This window comes from Dermacentor andersoni, chromosome 7, assembly GCF_023375885.2.
Source record: "Dermacentor andersoni chromosome 7, qqDerAnde1_hic_scaffold, whole genome shotgun sequence".
In the NCBI taxonomy this organism is placed as follows: Eukaryota; Metazoa; Arthropoda; class Arachnida; order Ixodida; family Ixodidae; genus Dermacentor; species Dermacentor andersoni.
The window spans coordinates 33,617,651-33,636,877 of NC_092820.1; the positions used below are offsets into that span (position 1 = coordinate 33,617,651).

The following is a 19,227-nucleotide window of genomic DNA, read 5'->3' on the forward strand; positions in this document are numbered from 1 at the left end:
GTATAAACGAAGTTTTGCTCGTCGAAGCCGCCACAGCGCCAATCGCAAGGGGGACACCTCGCGGCTGCGCTCTGTTATCGCCGGCGCGCAAGGAGGAAGCGCGGAAACAGCTTGCAGTCTTGGAGGTACGCGCATGCGCGCAGGCGTCGGTCTCGACACCAGGGGTGCGCTGCTAGGAGGGGAGAAGCGCCGTTTTGCCACGCGCTCGCGCGCTTCGCAATATTTTGTGGGGGAGCATACATGCCCTGTGCATTTAACTTGGCCTGTATATACGCTGTTTTTCGTGTTCAACAACACACAAGCCCCGTCTCTTTTACAATTCCCAGCAAATATATTTTTATATTATTGGATATCCCTTTCTTAAACCAATCAGCTCATGATAACAGGGCTTTGTTGAAAAAAAGGTAACATTACTAGCATCACTAGCCAGTGAACACATCGCGTCAATTAATACTTGAACTTGAACTTGCTTCTTCATTATGATCCCCTAATCTTGCTTATTTAACCACTATGCTCTAATCAGTCCACAATGGAGCCGCTCGATTTATCTCACAATATTGCAACTACAGCGGAAGCATTACGCAAACTAAAAATATTTTTCAATTCTTTCTTTGAACACTTGTGATGATGTAGCACTCTTCTCGCTGTCTCACAAGTACGTTCACGGACGCAGGCCATCACCTATGACTCTGGCTAAAAGAATAGTTTGTGTGTCTCCAAGCGACAGCAAACAACATTACTTTTGTTCTGACCAGCTACGTGGCATTCTTATATATTTAAACTATAGGTAAATATAGCTGGGATACCCTGTATAAATCGGGTAACAGACTTTCACCACTAAAGTGCAGACCCATTTTCTTAACTAGCATTCGCTGCAATGTAATGGATCATATATTATACCCGCAACCATTTACCATTCTTGAAAGTAATGCCTTTTTCACATTATCACAACATGGATTTCGGCGCTCGTTTTCCTTTGAAACGCAACTTCTTTTCACGCCTTCGCTGCATGCTTTACTATACCAGGGTTCCCGTGCTGATTGTACTTTTCTTGATTTTTTCATGGCAGTTGACAAAGTATATCATACATTACTAATGTATAAGCTGGCCTTGCTTAATTTGGATCTTAATCTACTGCTATGCCTGGAGTCTTTTTTTACTAATCGCGTTCAGTGTGTTACTATAAACGACCACGATTCACCACGATATGAGGTAACATCCGGTGTTCCTCATGGTTCTGTTTTAGTTCCATTGCTTTTTAAATTTATGTTGATGACTTACCTAACCAAGTGTCTCCATTAATGCATTTATATGCAGACGAGTGCGTTTTTTTACCGCGAAGTCCGTGACCTCAGTGACGAGCAGGTCTTACAAGCCTACCTTAATTTTGTCGCAATTTGGTGTAAAACTTGGAAAATGGAACATAACCTTAGCAAGTGTAAAATAATGCGCGTTTCACGTCAGAACATTTGTCCCTCCGTCTTACAACTTAAACAATATTTCACTAGAGACAGTATCTGCCTATAAGTACTTAGGAGTTCTCATATCTGCTACTCTGACTTGGATACCCCACATTCACTCGATAATCTCTAATTCTAACCGCACGTTAGGGTTTCTCTGGCGCAACTTCTGTAAAGCCCCTGTCCCTCTAAGAATACTCGCATATAAGACACTTGTTCCATCAAAACTGGAATACGCAGCTTCAATGTGGTACCCTTACCAAGGTAATCTATCTCAAACATTTGAACTTTTCCAGAATAACGCAACTCGCTTTATCCTTTCAAATTACAACCGCACAGCCAGCGTAACACTAATGAAAAATAGCTTATTATTGGCATCGCTGCCATTACGGCGAAAGGCTTTCTGTCTCTGCCTTTTCCATAAAATTTACAATCACACCTCTTTGAGAGACCAGCTCATTTCAACACCAACCTATTATTCGCCTCTGGTGGAGCACAACAATAAAGTCGGCTGCATCCACTGCAATACGAAGACGTTATCTTATTTTTTCTCATTGACACTTTTAATCTAATTAAACAATTTGAGAAGTTGAATAATTAGTTAAGACTAATTATCCAATTAGGTGGAATGAAAATAATATAATTAATCTCCAAGCGACGGCAAAGTAACGGAGCATATATTATACTCGCAACTATCTACCTTTCGTGAAAGTAATGGCTTTTTCACATCATCACGGCATGGATGTCGGCGCTCGTTTTCGATCACAACGTCACGCGCAACTCACAATGTCACGAACAACTAAAGACTGGAACCGCCTGCCGGCTCTATCACCTGCCAGCTCTATAGCATCTATCATCGATAGTGAGCTTTTTCGCACATGCTTATTTGATAATTTTTCTTGTGATACTAACGCCTGGTATTTTTTTTTCTTGTTCTAGTACGTATCATATACCTCTGCAGTAAAGATATACATATGTTCGCGTGATGCACTTTCACTGGGCATCTCACATTATGTACGCATCTGGCATATTGTTAACCACTGGTGTTTCTCTTCTTTTTTTCATATTTTTTCCTTCTGGTTTACTAGATACATACTTGTTTAATGTCAGACCATTTTTACTGTTTGTTACAATTAATGTTTTTGAGGGTTCCTGTATTTCTTAACACTTGTACATTGTTACCAATCTTTTTCTTTCTTTTCTAAATATTCATTTTTCAATTGTAACTTAACTCCCCTTTTTTGAAACTTCGGTGATTGAGGGTATTTATAATAAATAGATAAATAAATAAATAAATAAATAAATAATTCCAGCAAATCACACTTCAACTGCCATCTATTGAATGAGGTTGGAATACGAGCAGTGACACCACTGGTACCCTATTATGCAGGAAAACTCACGAAACGGTCCTGAGTTATGACTTTAAATTGCAGAGGAATGAAGTATGGTTACTACATTTGCTGATGATCGTTATAGATTATAGAGGTACTACAAGCAGGTCACCTCTGTCTTAAGTCAACCATATCAGTGTTACACACGACGCCGTTGTGTTCTGCGTAAAGACCATCTTCATTCCTTTCTTATAACGCAAAAAAGCACATTCCACCAGGTATGGTATTATCTTTTTTTATCAATCTTTTCTACGTTGAGATGCAGTCTTTCCAAGTAAATTCCAAGTAAAGAAAATAAGTATATACTCTTTTACAGTTATCTCGTAGAAGATATTGAATCGTGGTGGAATGGCAACACTGCTACTACTGGTATTTATAACGCAAAAAAAGGTTTATTGGGCGGGCGGGAGTTATGATTTAAAAGTGCAGGCGGAGGGCCCTCACTGGGTTTTTAAGCTGCATAAGAGATAATCCACCAGGGATTGTGTTGCCTCAGTAAAGACGAAGTTTCCGTACTCTCACAAAAAAGACATCTGAAAGCATCATCAAAGCTTCCACTGAACAACGGCTGAATGGGAGGACTGCTTTCATCCTAAACCGCAAAATACGATCTAAAGCCTATAGGGTTGTCTTGTAGTAGCAATTAATCTTACATATGCTGAACTATAATGTAGCCATGTAAGTGCCAGGTAAAGACAATGCGCACATGACACTTCTGTAAGCATCTCGTTCAAAATACTACTGAAATATATTTGAATAGTTGCACATGTACCACTTGTTATTTTTTTTAATATACAGGAAAATAATGAAATCGACCATAGTTGTATACATTTGCAGAAAGGAGTATAGTTGCTAAATCCTTTGATGAAAGTTACACTTACGTGAGATACTAAAAATAGCTCACCTTTGTGTCAACCATTTCAGTATTTCCCACGTTGATACCGCCCTCAGTGGGAAGGGTGCCTTCACGGGGCACCTGAATTGTAGAAGAGACAATGCCTCACAGATGGCGCTATTTGCCGACGGTAACAATAAACTTTGCCCACTATCGCCAACCACAGACGTGGCTAATTATCCCATCAAAGAACAAGGGCTCAAAATGGAGGACAGCTTCTATCTCAGAAAATACTGAAGACAATCAATGAGGTATGACGTTGTTGCCTAGTAACAACCAATCTTGCATGTGCTGTGCTAGACTGTTGCGCCCCCCCTCCCCCCCCCCCAAAAAAAAGGATGCCATGTGGAGACAACAAACATAAATGCTCATTGCCGGGCAAGTTGGTTTACGCTCAGTATGGGGAATCGTGCTGACGATGGCACCATGGAAACGGAGCACGCATACGTGTATGTCTTCTGTAATTTTACTGGCCATCTCTGCACTGTTTCTCGTGATGTCTAGCACGCACAGCTCCCTCCTTTCATAGATAAATTAAACAAAATCATGGGGTTTTGCGTGCCAAAACAACAATGTCATTACGAGGCGCGCCGTATACCGTTGGACTCCGGATTAATTTTCACCACCTGGGGTCCTTTAACCTGCACGCAATGCACGGTACGCGAGCGGCTTTTTTTTTTCTCCCTTTTTTTTGTGTGCATTTTGCTCCCGTCCAAATGCGGCCGCCGTGGCAGGGATTCGATCCCGCGACCTCGTGCTTAAAAGCGCATCGCCGAAGCCACTAAGCAACCATGGTGGATGCCCTTCTTTGGTAATTATTATCAAATATACTATTGAAGGAGTCATACTGGATAATACACGGCGCACACATTTGCCCGTTCTGGTTATTTATGTGCGCTGTTTATGTCTGACATGAGACATTACCAACTCACCCAAGTCGAAATTTTGCGGCAATTTATACACTGAGAATTGAAAAGAGTGCTAGCAACGTTTGGACCGTTTCGCGATTTTTCTTGCATTTTTAACATAGCAGCGTTGCCATGTTAAATTGCAAGAATGATCATGAAACGGTACACATTATTCATTTTAAATTCCAAAATTAGGCACGGGTGGCATACATTTACTGATGTACATTAGCGAAGTACAGCAAAAGGCTCACTTCTCTGTGAACAGTGTCAACATTACATGCGATGCCATCGTGTTCTGCGAAAAGAACATGTTTATTCCGTTCCTGCAAAGTAACATAGAGAGTCCTCTAGGAAGGGCGTCATTTATCGTACTAAAAACAAAGGTTACCTACAGTCACGAAATCTAGAGACAGGCAATAACCACATCAAAGGTGCCACTGACTAAAAGCCGAATGAAAAACTGCATCATCCATAAAATGCCAAATATAATCCATCAGGTACGATGTTGTCTCCATGTAACCACCAGTCTTGCGTGTGCTGAAATGTAGTCGTACCAAGTAAATTTAAAGCAAAGAGAATGCACATATGCAACCTTTTATAAAGATCTCATCAATATATCGGTGTTTGAATGGGGACATTGATGCCATTGGTATTATATAATGCGGACAATTCTATGAAGCGGCCGAGAGATAAGCTTTCAAGTGATGGGAACATGGTCGGTACAGTCGATAAATGTTATCCATATAAGTTACGCAGTAAAATCAGCTCGCCTTTGCGTCGATCTTGTCTGCAATATACACTGTGCCACAGTGCTCAGCGGTAAGTGGGCCTTCGCTGGGTTCCTCAATAGCAAGAGAGAGAATCCACCGGGAGTTTGGGTTTTTATCCTTGTAGAAACGAAGTTCGCATGGTGTCACCAAGCACAGATGACGCTAATTATCTGACAAAAGGCACTGCTACTGAACAAGGGCTGAATGGGGGGGGGAGGGGAGGGTACTGCTGTCATGCTAAATGCTTAAGACAATCCACCAGGTACACTGTCATTTTGCATTTACAACCAATCTTGTCTACGCCTAACTATAGTGGCACCAAGTAAATGCCAAGGAAAGGCAATGCACCTCAGCGCGCCTCTTTCATAATCATCTCACCGAAGAAACTATACTTAATGGCGGTTGTATAGGAATACTGCTGCCACTGGTATTTAAAAATGCAAAACAAGATTTAAAATAACTAAAATTTTGGGGTTCGACATGCGAAAACCACAATTGAGATCATGAGGCAGGCGGTAGTGGGAGGGCCCAGATTATCTTTGACCCCGTGAGGTTCTTTAGCAGGGCACCCAATGCACGGCACGCAGTGTTATTGCGGACGCCGCGGTCGGGATCGAACTGACCACCTAGAAATCACAGCGCAACGCCATAGCCATAGGGGGTCACCGCGGCGAGTACAGAAAAAAAGTATAAAACCCTTCAGAGATATGATATTAAATTGGATAAAAAGGTATGCTAGCTACATTTGCCCGATAATCGCTGTACAAAAGGGACGCAGTGTAAATTACAGCTCACCTCTGCCTCAATAATGTGCGCTTTTCCCACAGCGCCACAACGCTAAGCGGGAACATTGCTTTACTGGGCTCCTACATCTACAAAAGAGGCAGTGCATCGGGACAGGCCTAATTTACCCAAGCGAAAAGAAAAAGAAAGAAAAAAGTACGAACTGTCGTCAAACGTAGACATGGCTGATTATCTCATCAAATGTGCCGCTAATGAAGAATGATTGAATGGAAGCACTGCATTCATCAAATGTGCCGCTAATGAAGAATGATTGAATGGAAGCACTGCATTCATCGTAAAATAAAATATAATCTACCAAGCCTGGTGTTATTTCATAGTCGCATCTGGTTCTTTCTATACTGAGATGTCTTGCAAATGATATGCCAAGCAAATATACATAGCAAATCTCTCTCATAATTACCCCATCAAAGATACTATTGAATGAGGGTTTAGCGTAAACAATTATACTTCTGACATTTAAAAATGCAGAAAAGTATATGAACCGGCCCAGCGTTACAATCGACTTTAATTTGTAGAAAGTACTATGGTAGGTATATATTTGCTCTTACATAATTGATGTGCTATAGATAGCGTACCTTTTCTTCATCATGGCATACGATGTCATCGGGCTGAGTGCAAAGGACACTTTCAGTCGGTTCCTATAACGCAAAGACACAATTGACTGAAAATCGGATTGCTTACCCTAGTCAAAAAACGTCAGTTTCACACGAAAGACGAAGCATCGATTGCCATTTCAAATTATTACAGCTATACAAACTAAGTAGAGCTGTTCTATCGGCCGCATAAACATGTAAATATTCCTTTACTAAATAAATTTCGAAGCATGGTGTCACGCACGCATAGGCAAGCAAGAACCCATCTCGCTCGATGACCGCGGAAGCTTCCTGCCAAAACGCTGGCGTGAGGAAGAGCGACAGCAGCAGTTAGCGCATTGCCCTTCGTGCTGCCTCTCACTTCAACGCGAACTAAGCGGCGAGAACACAGCGCCCGCGATGTCATCAGCCTTAATTAAGCGCCTAGACTCTGTACCCACCGCAGATCGCTTTCAAGATGGTGCCCGCGTCGCCGCGCTCAGCCGCGCCACATGCGGCCGCCGCCGGAGTAGAATGCCCGACTTCTGCCTTGCGCGCGACGGTGTATGGCGCGCTTTCTCCCGGATCTTACTCCCGTGCGCAGGCGAGATCGAGACACCATTCTTCTCGGCTCACTTTCGCAAGCTTTCACTCGCACCCTCAACATACTGCGCCCGGCCGCGATGTTGCCACACTTGAACTTTATATGGAACATCCCGGCGACGGCGACGACGATGGTGAAAATATGCCTGCAGTGTCGATATATTTGCGCAATAAAACGAATTCAGCCTAGTGCCGCCAAAATAGACATATGTCACCCCTTTCAAAACTATTTCATCAAAGGTGCTTTATTTATTTATTTATTTATTTATTTGTTTATTTATTTATTTAACATACCTACATTCGCCCCGAGGCATTGTTGTAGTCGGGTGTTATACATGAGCAAACGCAAAAAGTGCCAAGCAGTGCCAAGTGGTTACAGCAGTGGACACAGATAACAGTGGAACCAGCAGGTCACAGCGGCACACTCAATGAAAACAAATGAACACATGTTGCACTCATGCGCAAATGCTGCCAAAGCGCAGCAGAAAGCATTTCATTAGGGGTGGTGACAACAGTGTCGGGAAGGGCGTTCCACTCTTTAATAGTTTAGGCAAAAATGACGCCTTGAAAGCGGGCGTACGGCATGAATATTCGCTAATTTTATTGCTGTTGTCCCTTCGTCGCATACGTACGTGGGGGGCTGAAGGTACACATGTCGGTTTATTGCCATCTCTTCACGCACAATCTGTTTCACAAATAAACACTTAGAAAAGGTGCGCCGGAGTTTTAGAGTGTCCCACGAGACGAGACAGTGTGCTTTAGACCTCTAACGCTAACATCACGACAATACTTGTTAGTAACAAACCGCACAGCACAATTCTGTATTGCCTGCAACTTGTCCAAATTTTAGTGTTCGGGTCCCAGACCACGGCAGCGTACTCTAGAATTGACCGAACATTAGAAAAGTACAGAAGTTTTTTGACATCTTGAGGGCCTTTTTTGAAACTCCTTTTAATGACATTAAGAACACGTCCGGCTTTTAAGGTGGTGTAGTCGACATGTTTATTCCACGAAAAGTCGGAAGAAAAAACACCAAGATATTTTGCCTGATCTACTTTTTCGGTTAAAACGTTGTCTAAACTCTAGTTGTGGAGAATGTTAGAGCGCTTTCTACTAAAGTTAATATAACTCCATTTACTGGGATTGAGGTTCATGTGCCACTTACGGCATCAAGCAACTATTCGGTCAAGGTCACCCTGCAGCGACAAAGCATCAACGTGACTGTCTATGTCCCTATAAACCACGCAATCTTCCGCGTATAACCGTATTTTCGATGTAATATTCGAGGTGATGTCATTGGTGTATATGAGGAATAAAAGCGGTCCTAAAACAGACCCTTGTGGTATCCCCGAAGTGACAGCAGCATGTTTTGATTCATAGCCGCTTATAACCACTTTTTGTGAGCGACCCGACACATAATGCTGCACCCAGTGAAGCACGGAATCTGGGAGGCCAAGGTAAGACATCTTAAGGAGTAAGACAGTATGGGGAACAGTATGGAAGTCTTCTTTAAAGTGTAATAAAATGCAGTGCACTTGCTTTCCAGCGTCAAATGACGAAAAAATATCATGGGAAAATTCAAGCCGCTGGGTGACACACAAAAAGCCCGCACGGAATCCATAGTGGGCCCTGTTGAAGAAGTTGTTCTCCGCTGAATGGTGAAAAATGGCCCAGTATAACACATATTCCAGTGTTTTGCAACACACACTAGTAAGAGATATGGGTCTGTAATTTTGTGCATGCTTACGGGTACCTGCTTTGTGAACAGGTGTGACATTTGCAGTCTTCCAGTCCCAAGGAAGTTCACCGGAACTGAGGGACAATCTAAACAAAGGGACAAGGTACTTAGAAATAACGGATGCACCTGTTTTGGGGACATAGGACGGCATGAGATCAGGTCCAGTAGCGGAGTTTGGCTATAGGTTACACAGAAGTTTATGCACGCCTTCATAGGACACTGAGATTTCGGGCTTTTCCTGGTTAAAGTTATGATCGGGCAAAGCATGGACGCCCTTAATAGGTGCAGAAAATACTGACTTAAAGTAGTTATTGAAATGATTAGCATTCTGAATTTCATCAATGATGTCACCCTGGGGATCAGATATTGTCGGTATTGAAACTTCCTCTTTGCCATTTGACTTAACAAAGTTCCACATTTCTTTGGGACATTGTTTGAGCTTGATTCCCAATGATGAAAAAAACACGAATATTTTGCTACCCTAATGTTTAGCCTAATTTCTTTTCCTAAGGCATCGAGAGTGCAGAATAACTCTTCACTCGTGTCAGTTTTATAACTGGAAAAAAGCCATCGTTTTTTATTTATTAGAGCTTTAATTTCTCTGGTAAGCCATGGGTTGTTGTTGTTTCTTTAGATGTATTAGGAGATCACTTTGGAAGGGATATAAGAATCAATGAGGTCAGCTAACTTGCCCTTGAACCATTTCCACAGCTTTTCAACGTTATACGTTAAGCTTAATTCAGAAAACACTTGAAAGTACTCCTCCAGGGTCCGTATCATTGGATTGTGGTTTCCTCTTTGGTACATGAACACTTTCCGAGGTCCTCAGATAACGGGTAACGGACGCTTGCAAAAAATTGTTTGGTTGCTACCGAAAAGCGGCTGAACTGTAGCAATGCGAATGGTCCGCATTTGTCCATACAATGAAAATATCGTTGAATAGGGATGAGGTTTAAAAATTGTTACAGCGCATACACATATTGCAACCACAAAGTAACAAAGACGAGACACAAGCGCTGTTACTTGTTACTCCCTGTTACTTCTTGTTGCTTTGCGGATGTATGTGTTTGCGCAGTTACATTTTTTAAGTCAAATAAGCACCAACTCGCCCAGAAAGCAGTTTTAATGAGGAATGAGGTATGCACCCCTTATCTCTCCTATTTCATTGCCACCATAGATGTCATTGTAAGGATGCTCAGCTACGGACCTGCTTTCGTTAATCTCCTAAGATGCAAGAAGGAAGTAATCTTTACGGTTCGGCAAAAGCAGTTTTCATCTTAGATGTGCTATGGTCACTGTACTGTTGCATACGGCTGCCAAGCGCTGGAGATTATTATAACAATCCGCTCACCTCTACTATGATCATATTATTATCAATGGTGCCACTGCTCAATGGGTCCCGGAAAACGCTAGTTTCGTTTTCTTCCTAGAATAAAAAAAAAAAACGACAATGGAGTGAATCTGCCGATATGACTTCATTAATCCTGCTATCACTGGCAGGTAAAGAGTGTACTTGTCTAACACTGAAGTATAGGGAAGCAAAGGCTACTCAGCTCTAATATAATCATATCATTGTTATCAATGGCATCGCTTTCCCGCAATGAATCATGAAAAACTTCAGTATCACTGTCTTCCTAAAATAGAAAAATATCAATATCGCACTTAGGTTTACTGCTATAAGACCTGAAAATTGTGCTCTTTGTCATAAAGCTTTGAAGACGAACTAGGCGGTCAAAATAAAGAGAGAATAGGAAAACATTAAATTGTGTTTCGACTGATAAGAATAATTAAAAAATTACGGTCAATGTTCTATTTTTTTCCTTTCAAGCTGGAACCCGAGCACCGGTACATCAGTGTGACGTCACAGATGGCAAAGTATCTTTTCATTCTTAGGTGGTTATTTGTCAGTAAATGTTCGAGAAACTTGCGCAGCTTAGTCTGATTTCTTAAAAATGTACTGTAGTCCATTTTTGCCGATAAAAAAAAGTAACTGCGCCCGAAGCAGACACCATCAAAATCCATGACGTCATTCAAAGCTAGTTCAGGAATTTCAAGGAAGCGTCGCCACCGCCTTTCCATCACTCATATTTTTCTGGCTTAGAAAGCATCTTCTCCCGGTATTACCAGTGTGTTGGCGCGCGCCTGTGGTATACTTTGTTTTTTACTGTAGCAGGGTAATTTACTAATTTCATTCAAATAATTTTTGTCTGTTGTATTTCTTAAATATACCGTTTAAGTGCCTCACAGCCTTAAGACGTGCCGAGTCTGCGTCATCCTTTGACGTGAGCGAAGCTACAGTGTGGAGAGGATCCACATATTCGAAAATATGTGCCAGTGCGCCTTTAAAGCCAGAATTTCCTTCCAGTTGTATTTTTTGCAGTATTTATCAAAAAATATTGACACGTGTACTTATCTTTATCGGGCAACCACGTTTCGCCGCCTAACAAATGTAATCGCACAGCGTGGGACGCGCCTGCATGTATCCGAAGTTTCTGGAAAGTTATCAATGCTTCTATCCGCTGTCTGTTGTCACCGAGCCTTGTGTTATCTGATTTCATCACCTGACGCGAATGGTGTAGAACTTTGTGGAAGGCACGCATGTCCTAACGATTAGTGTGGAACGTTCGGCGACTGTTCTTCAAAAGCCGACGCGCTTGACCCGCTGATCAGATTTTCGACGATCGCCGACCGTGTTCGCCGCCATCGTTGTGCTATAAGTGTAGCCTTTTTGTGGGCACAGGTTCGCCCAATAAAAGTTAGTTTTGTCGTTCACAGTATTGCTACTGTATTATTCACCGTCGCTACCACGTGACAATATTGAAGACCTCAATAAACATTTGCTCCCAATAAAATTGTGTTTTAACCTCCTTGGTTAAATCAGTAAAGCTCACCGAAGCTGCTTTTCAGCGACTGTCATAGAAACAGCAACATGATTCCTGCGTTTTTGATGTGGGCTGTTAGAGGGGAAAAACATCTAATCTTGGTCCGCATTTTGGAACGTTCCGCTTCCTTTTATTACTACAGCAATTATGCGGACAGTTCAGGTGGCTTTCTTTTGTCGGCGTCGCCGTCGCCGTGAACTTCCGTATCAAGTCCAAGGGCGATAAAATTGTTGCCGCGCGCCGTATCCTTATGTGCAAGTGAAAGCGCACGACGGTGAGCCAGCGATCGCGGCGTAATCTCACGCTCGTGCGGCAGGGAAGCGGGGAGGAAGCACGCAGTCTTCCGTCGCGCGCAAGGCTCCGGGAGGATGGTATGGAGGCGGGGCGCGCTTTATTCCGGATGGCCCGGGAGGGCGCGCGCGCACGGCCGGGCCGCTGTATTTTGAAAGCGATCTGCGACGGGTGCGGGGTCCGCGCTGCGCGGTGTTCTCGCGGCTCAAGTTCACGTTGATGCCAGCGGCAGCACTAAGGTCAATTTGTTCGCTGCTGCTGCTGCGTTTCCTCAATGCAGCATTTGGACAGCGAGTTTGTGCGTTCATCGAGTGCGATGCCTCCACGTTTTCTTGTGCGCGCGTCACACCATGCTTGTTAATTTACTGAGAATGCCTGGGCTTACAAATTGATACGGCCGACAAAACTACTGTCCTTACTTCGCATAGTTGTCCACTAATTTGCTATCGCAATCAATGCTTCGCCTTTGAGGCGAAACCGATATTTTTTCAATCTCCTTTTCTTATCTTGCAGAACGCTGAGTAGCCGGCTCCAGCAATAATGATGGGCAGGTGGCATGCAATTTCATGGCCAATGATGGAGGGCGAGAAGAACAAAAGGAAGCTGCTCTTTCGCCTTAAAGGCGACACATCGAGAGCGATAGCAATGTATTAGACAAACACACAAAGTAGGGTTCCTATATTTTATTGGGCATATATAATGCAGCAAGCGTGCGCATACCAATCAAATTGTCAAACGTGATGTCACGCGCACCTACACAAACATGAACAGATCTGACTTGATGACTGCGAACACTCACTCTCAGTACACTAGCATCATGAAGGGCGCGAACAGAGGGGAGTGAACGCTTCTACTTCCTCTCGCTTTAACGCGTCTCCGAAGGTTGAAGTACCGCGACCTGCAGTGCTAGGCGCGCGGAAAGACAGCGCCCATACAGCTACCAGCCATCTCGGCTCGCCTAGAGTTTGTGCCCACCGGAGATTAGCTCCGAGATAGCGCACGGGCGGTGTACGTGCTCAACCGCGCGGACAACCACGTGCATCTACGACAGGGCTAGCCGAGATTTTCGCTAGCCCTGAGCCTCGCTAGTTAAGCAGGCGCACCGAGGAACGCCGCAGTCTGTTGACTGAGATCTTTGAATGATGTAAATACCTGCATAAATGTTTTCTTCCTTCCTTCAACTTGCTTTAATGACTGCCCCGGCACGACACCAGCTTGAGATCACATCGGCCACGCAACCCCTGTCCAAACAATATGCGCGCGCTTTGCACAATTGCGTATGCGCAACCGTACGATAGACATGATGCCACAGGATATAGGTACGTTGGTTTGTCGACTGCAGTCTCACCGAGCCAATTGTAGTAGACCGAAATACATATGCCTGTCTCCACACTCTTATCATTTTCAACTTGTCCTTGCTAAGTACAGCTAGCTGCTGGCCGATTCTGTGCACTGCTGATTGATTCCCTGGACACACAGGCGTGCGCACACGGGCCAGAACTCCGCTACATGGAGTGTTATATGGTCCTCCAGCCTGTGCGTGTGGTCTGGCCGCTCAATCGGATGACGTTAACTGGCATAAACATAGCGAAAGTGAGGTGCGCTTGAGATTTTTAGGCCAGTCAGTGCACAAATCATCGGCAGGATTCCGACATTGCCTAGGCCACTAAGCCTAACCTGTGCTCCGCTCCATCGGGAGTTGGCGGAAGCTGATGTGGTTTGTGGTGGCGGTGTGGTGCCGAGTTCGGCAACGCCAGCTTTTTTTCTGGTAAGGATTAAGTTTGCCTATGCTGTATATCAATAACCACCAAACATCAGCCGGGAGTGACCATGTACACAGCCTCACCTCGTTGACTTCGTAACCATGCTCCATGATGTGTCCATAACCGAAGATGTCGCTGTATGCAGACTGGGTAAGAGCACCGCCCTCGTCCGGCTTCTGGAATGCCAAATACAAGATCACTTGCCAGTTGTCCTAGTAAGGAATGAACATGTCCCGGCCCCTCCTTTTCTATGCTGTATAATAAAGAGTTATACTCAGTGGGTTTATGGGTCAGCGGGCCCAGTGGGCAAGTGGAGATGCCACTGGACATGTGCGGTACACTAGGGCGGCCAGCGTGTTTACGCAGCGGGCATGCAGCTCGCTCGCTGGTATCCTCTCCCCAGTGGAGCGCGCGCAGCGGACGAGCATTTTTACAAAACAAACATGCCGACCACCCGCAGGAACAGCGGCATGTCGTCGGCTTCGTCTTCAAACGCAGCAGTGGCTCGCCTGCAGACTGAAGAGGACCTCTGTATTCTGCGAGAGGTTCCAGCAACGAGACTGTTTGGCGACTATTTGAAGTGGGTGAGCGTGATCGAGAACCTGAAGCGAGCGTACTGATCTTTTGACTGTAACTCTAACCTCATTCGATAGATGGCGCAGCAAAGCGCTCTGCTTTAGTGTCCCTGTACATGTATATATAGAGGAGCACTACTCCGATCGACCGAGCGCGTGATCGCTGAGCTAAAGCATCCATTGGTGCGGCGCTCCGCTGCCGTCTCCACGTGCACTTGCCTGCTGGCTCATAAAGCCGCTAAGCGATAACTCCCTAATATTTCTCACCAAACATCACACACGAGTGACGTGTATACAACCTCACCTGTGTCATAGCGAATTCTTCATAATCAAAGACGTCATCGTACCAGCACTAGAATGCAAAAGATTACAGGGTCACACATGCTGCCTTGCAATGGACTGTGGCTTCCACACGATCGATGTGCACAGAGCTTACCTCTTGCGGTGTTACTTCACTTCCAAAGATCTTGCTCTGCGACAATTCATCATAAAGATAGCTGCATTCTGGCCCTTCCTCCTCAGACACTTTAATGGCATTGCTTGAAGCATATTGTTTCTCGCTTATAGTAAGGAAGCTGTCGCTGAAGCAGAAGAAAATGGATCAGCGAATGAGATTTAGATGCCCCGTGATGTAAAGAGTGAAATAGATTTTGGATAGTCCGGTGCTGTGCTGTTAAACCCTTAGAGTTGCTGTTTAACCCATAGAGCAAGAAGATTCAAAGCCATAGGAACAAGTGATAGCTTGGATGGGGCCGCCGAGATTGTGCACATTACTGCATGACGTAGCGCACAGTTCCCATCATACCTGATTAGGGCTACGGAACGCTTTGCTGCTAACCGTAAAATCGAATATACGAAGCCAGCCTCGCAGGTTCAATTCGCAGGGCTCAAGGAGAGACCGCACGAAGGTCGAAACCACATATTTTCGATCACCACATTGCGGCTCTTCTGTGAGATCCTCAAAAGCTAAGAAACCAGTGTTGCAAATGAGGCGTGTGTGGTTAGATTGTAGGAGTCTTGCGAATAGCCGTTTGCCCTCTCATTTGCACTCTGCGGCAGCAGCGGCGTGGCGCTAGTCCTGTGGCTACGTTCCTAACCGGGGAATTCTTTCTGTAAACGCAGGTCCCTACGTCTGCGCATCTCTGCCAGGCGTACAGTCTTTTTTTTTTGCCTTCTGCAAGCTGAATTGCATCACCGCCACGTGCCTTGACTGCCTTCGCGGTGCCTGCGGTTGGGCGGGACTATCTACTGGTGCGCCGTACGTACCTGCTGTGAAGTGCATCGCCTGTCCGCGGAGCAGCTGCCACTCGGGAACCAGTATATGAAGCCACGTCGACTGAAGACCGACTGCATTTGCACTCTGCGGCAGCAGCGGCGTGGCGCTAGTCCTGTGGCTACGTTCCTAACCGGGGAATTCTTTCTGTAAACGCAGGTCATTATACACCACAACTTGAGCCTCCTCCGCCGCTACTTGATATTGCCGCCTGCTGCTGCTGCTGCTGCCGCGAGTGTTCTTGTTGCATGTGTACAAATTTTCTGCAATGGCCGATACTGCTCAGTGTGCTTCATGTAGCCTAACCTTTCCCAACGATGCACCTTCCATTTTATGCGTCAGTTGTGGTTGCAGGTATCACTTAGGAAGTTGTTCGGGGGAGGACGAAATAACCATGACTCGAAAAAGGAAAAAAAAGTGGAACTGTGAAGCCTGCAAACCTAAAGCAACGATTGATCCTGACAGCTCAGCAGATGCACGCTCTATCACTGATGAGTTCAATGAGCTAGCTGCCATAAATCAAAAGCTGCTAGAAGTAAACGTAATAAAGAAAAATGTAGAGTTGTTACTGAATCTGAAGGCCACTGTGGATGGCATCGAGTCCTTGGTGACACTTGTTTCCGAGAAGTATGATACGCTACTGGATAAGATGACAGCTCAGGAAAACAAAATTGGCACGTTAGAGAAAAGAGTTGCCGCCATTGAAGCGTCAGGGGACTGTGAAGAAACAAAAACACCCAGAAATGACCTTAATCAACTTGAGCAGTATGGACGACGACACAATATGGAAATACATGGCATAAGGTTCACCGAGAATGAAGACTTGCTCAGCAAGGTTAACATCCTTGCTAGTGAACTCGGTCTGCAGCCTGTAACTACAAGGGAACTCGATGCTGTTCATAGACTTCCAGCGAAACAAGGAAAGACACAGCCAATACTACTGAGGTTTCAGTCTCGAACTACTAAGGAAGAATGGCTCAAAAAGAGAGCTGTCTTGAGGGAGAAGAAATCAACTGTGGGTTTGCGTGAGAACCTTACAGCTACGAACAAGCGACTATTTTGGCTAATGAAAGCAAAGGCAACTGAAAAGGATTACATGTTTACATGGATAAAGGAAGGAAAGCTGTTCGTCAGGAAACGTCATGGGGAACGCGCAATTAGAATTCAATCAGAAGATGACTTGTCCAAGATAGAATAGAAGCTGACAACGTCAGTAACACTGATATAAGATGGCAGAACTACTTAGCCAAAGAGACAGCCAATACTATAGTCAAGCAACGTTCCGAGTAGATGTGGGCAACTATGTTCATAACAAGCAATGCTTCTCAGTTTTTCACATGAATGCTAGAAGCCTCAGGAACAAATTTGACGAAGTTAACATGCTTCTTGACTCTCTGCACTATAGTTTCAATGTCTTGGCTTTTACAGAAACCTGGTACAGTTATAATGATTTTATTCCCGAACTTGAAGGTTACAGCTGTGTGTCTATTTCGCGATGTAAACGAAGAGGTGGTGGCGTTGCAATCTATTTTCGCAATGACGTATTGTACAACGAGTTAACAGAGTACAGTATGGTTAACGATGATTGCGAATCACTTGTGGTTGAGTGTGATGGCCTGCTTCTTGCTGTCCTGTACCGTCCGCCTGCAGGTAGTGTGAATATTTTTTTTGCAAGTTGTTGTAAGGATCCTGGAGCACAGCTTATTGTTGAAAGTGCCCGTGTTACTCACTGGTGACTTTAATATTGACCTCCTTCATGAGAACTCTAATAACTATGATCTACTAGATGTTATTCACTCTTATGGCTGTCGGAATTTAATCGAAGCACCAACAAGAATTATGTCGAAACAAGTACACTGTTAGACTTGTGTATAACGAACCGTTTAAGTGACGAAATGGTCTCAGGCATAATATCTAGCGGCATCAGTGACCACTTACCAATCTTTTGAGACCGAGACCGCATTATACCACGCTCTAACCATCGTAGTGTTTCGCAGAATGGGAAAGAAGCGAGAGCAAGTAGAAAAATAAGTGACAATAACATTACGAAGTTCCAGGAGCTTGTAACTAACACCGATTGGAGTGTAATAGAGAGAGAAAAAAATGTTGACCAGGCGCACAGTAAGTTTATAGCACTCTTTAAAGAAATTTACGACACTTGTTTCCCACTAGAAATGCGCAAAACGCACCGAAAATTTAGAAAGCCTTGGGTCTCCTACGAACTATATAAAGAAATTGAACGCCGCAAAAAGTTATTTGAAACATTCATTAAATCGAAAGATCCACACGTCCTGAAAACCTACAAGCAGCTTCGAAATAAAACTCTAAAATGAAGAAGGCTAAACGCGAGTACTATCAGAACAAGTTCACCGCAGCTGCAAACAATCCTTCACTGCTTTGGAGAACATTTCGAGAATTATTGACGGGCAACAAAATGAACTGTCCTCAGTCAATAGTTATCGACGGGATAACATTATCAGGGGAATGCCTAGCCAACAAGTTTAACTCGCATTTCCAGGTTTCTGCTGCGCAGTGTAGCGATGCTCCTGTGGGCCGATGTGAAGCATACAAAAGATGTTCTGATATGCCCACTATATTCCTGTACCCAACAAGCGCAGCAGAGATAGCAGACGTCATATCTACACTAAAGAATAACTGCGCATGCGGAGCGGACGAAATAAGTACAAAGCCTATAAAGAGTGTAGCGCAAGTAATATGTCACCCGCTTTCGCATATCTGCAACCTCGTCTTATCGACTGGTGAATTTCCCGTGCTCATGAAAATTGCGAGAGTAGTGGCACTGCATAAGGGGGGTGCGTTAGATAACCTCAATAATTTCAGACCCATCTCAGTTCTTCCTATCTTTTCTAAAATCCCTGAACGCATTTTAAATAAAAGAATAGTTGGGCACTTGACAAAACACAAAGCAATAGTACCAGCACAATTCGGGTTTCAGAAACAAAAGTCTACTGAGCAAGCGCTTTTGCATGCGAAAGACCACTTAATTAAGAACTTTGAAAAACAGACACACTATTGGAGTGTTTTTGGATTTCCGAAAGGCTTTTGACTCTATTAATCATGATATTTTGCTTCGAAAGTTACCCTGGTATGGCATAAGAGGTGTAGCATATACTTTAACTAAGAACTATCTCAGCTCCCGTAAACAGTTTGTTAGCCTAAAAGATTCTAAGTCCCAACTTCTTGATTTAAACTGCGGTGTTCCTCAGGGCTCAATCCTAGGCTCAAGTTTGTTTCTTCTCTATATCAATGATATTGTTAACATCCCAAACACACCGTGCATA

At 44.1% G+C, this 19,227-nt stretch overlaps 1 protein-coding gene across 1 annotated transcript in view; it reads right to left on the reverse strand.

The window, feature by feature from the left end:
* Nucleotides 1–19,227, reverse strand: part of LOC129385923 (uncharacterized) — a 59,995-nt gene that overhangs the window by 18,501 nt on the left and 22,267 nt on the right. Inside the window, exons 6-10 of the mRNA XM_072289443.1 lie at nucleotides 15,089–15,233; nucleotides 14,161–14,253; nucleotides 10,493–10,567; nucleotides 6,804–6,866; nucleotides 3,756–3,827 (exon numbers count right to left, since the gene is read on the reverse strand). Coding sequence (XP_072145544.1) covers nucleotides 3,756–3,827; nucleotides 6,804–6,866; nucleotides 10,493–10,567; nucleotides 14,161–14,253; nucleotides 15,089–15,233 — 448 coding nt within the window. The remainder of the gene's footprint in view (nucleotides 1–3,755; nucleotides 3,828–6,803; nucleotides 6,867–10,492; nucleotides 10,568–14,160; nucleotides 14,254–15,088; nucleotides 15,234–19,227) is intronic.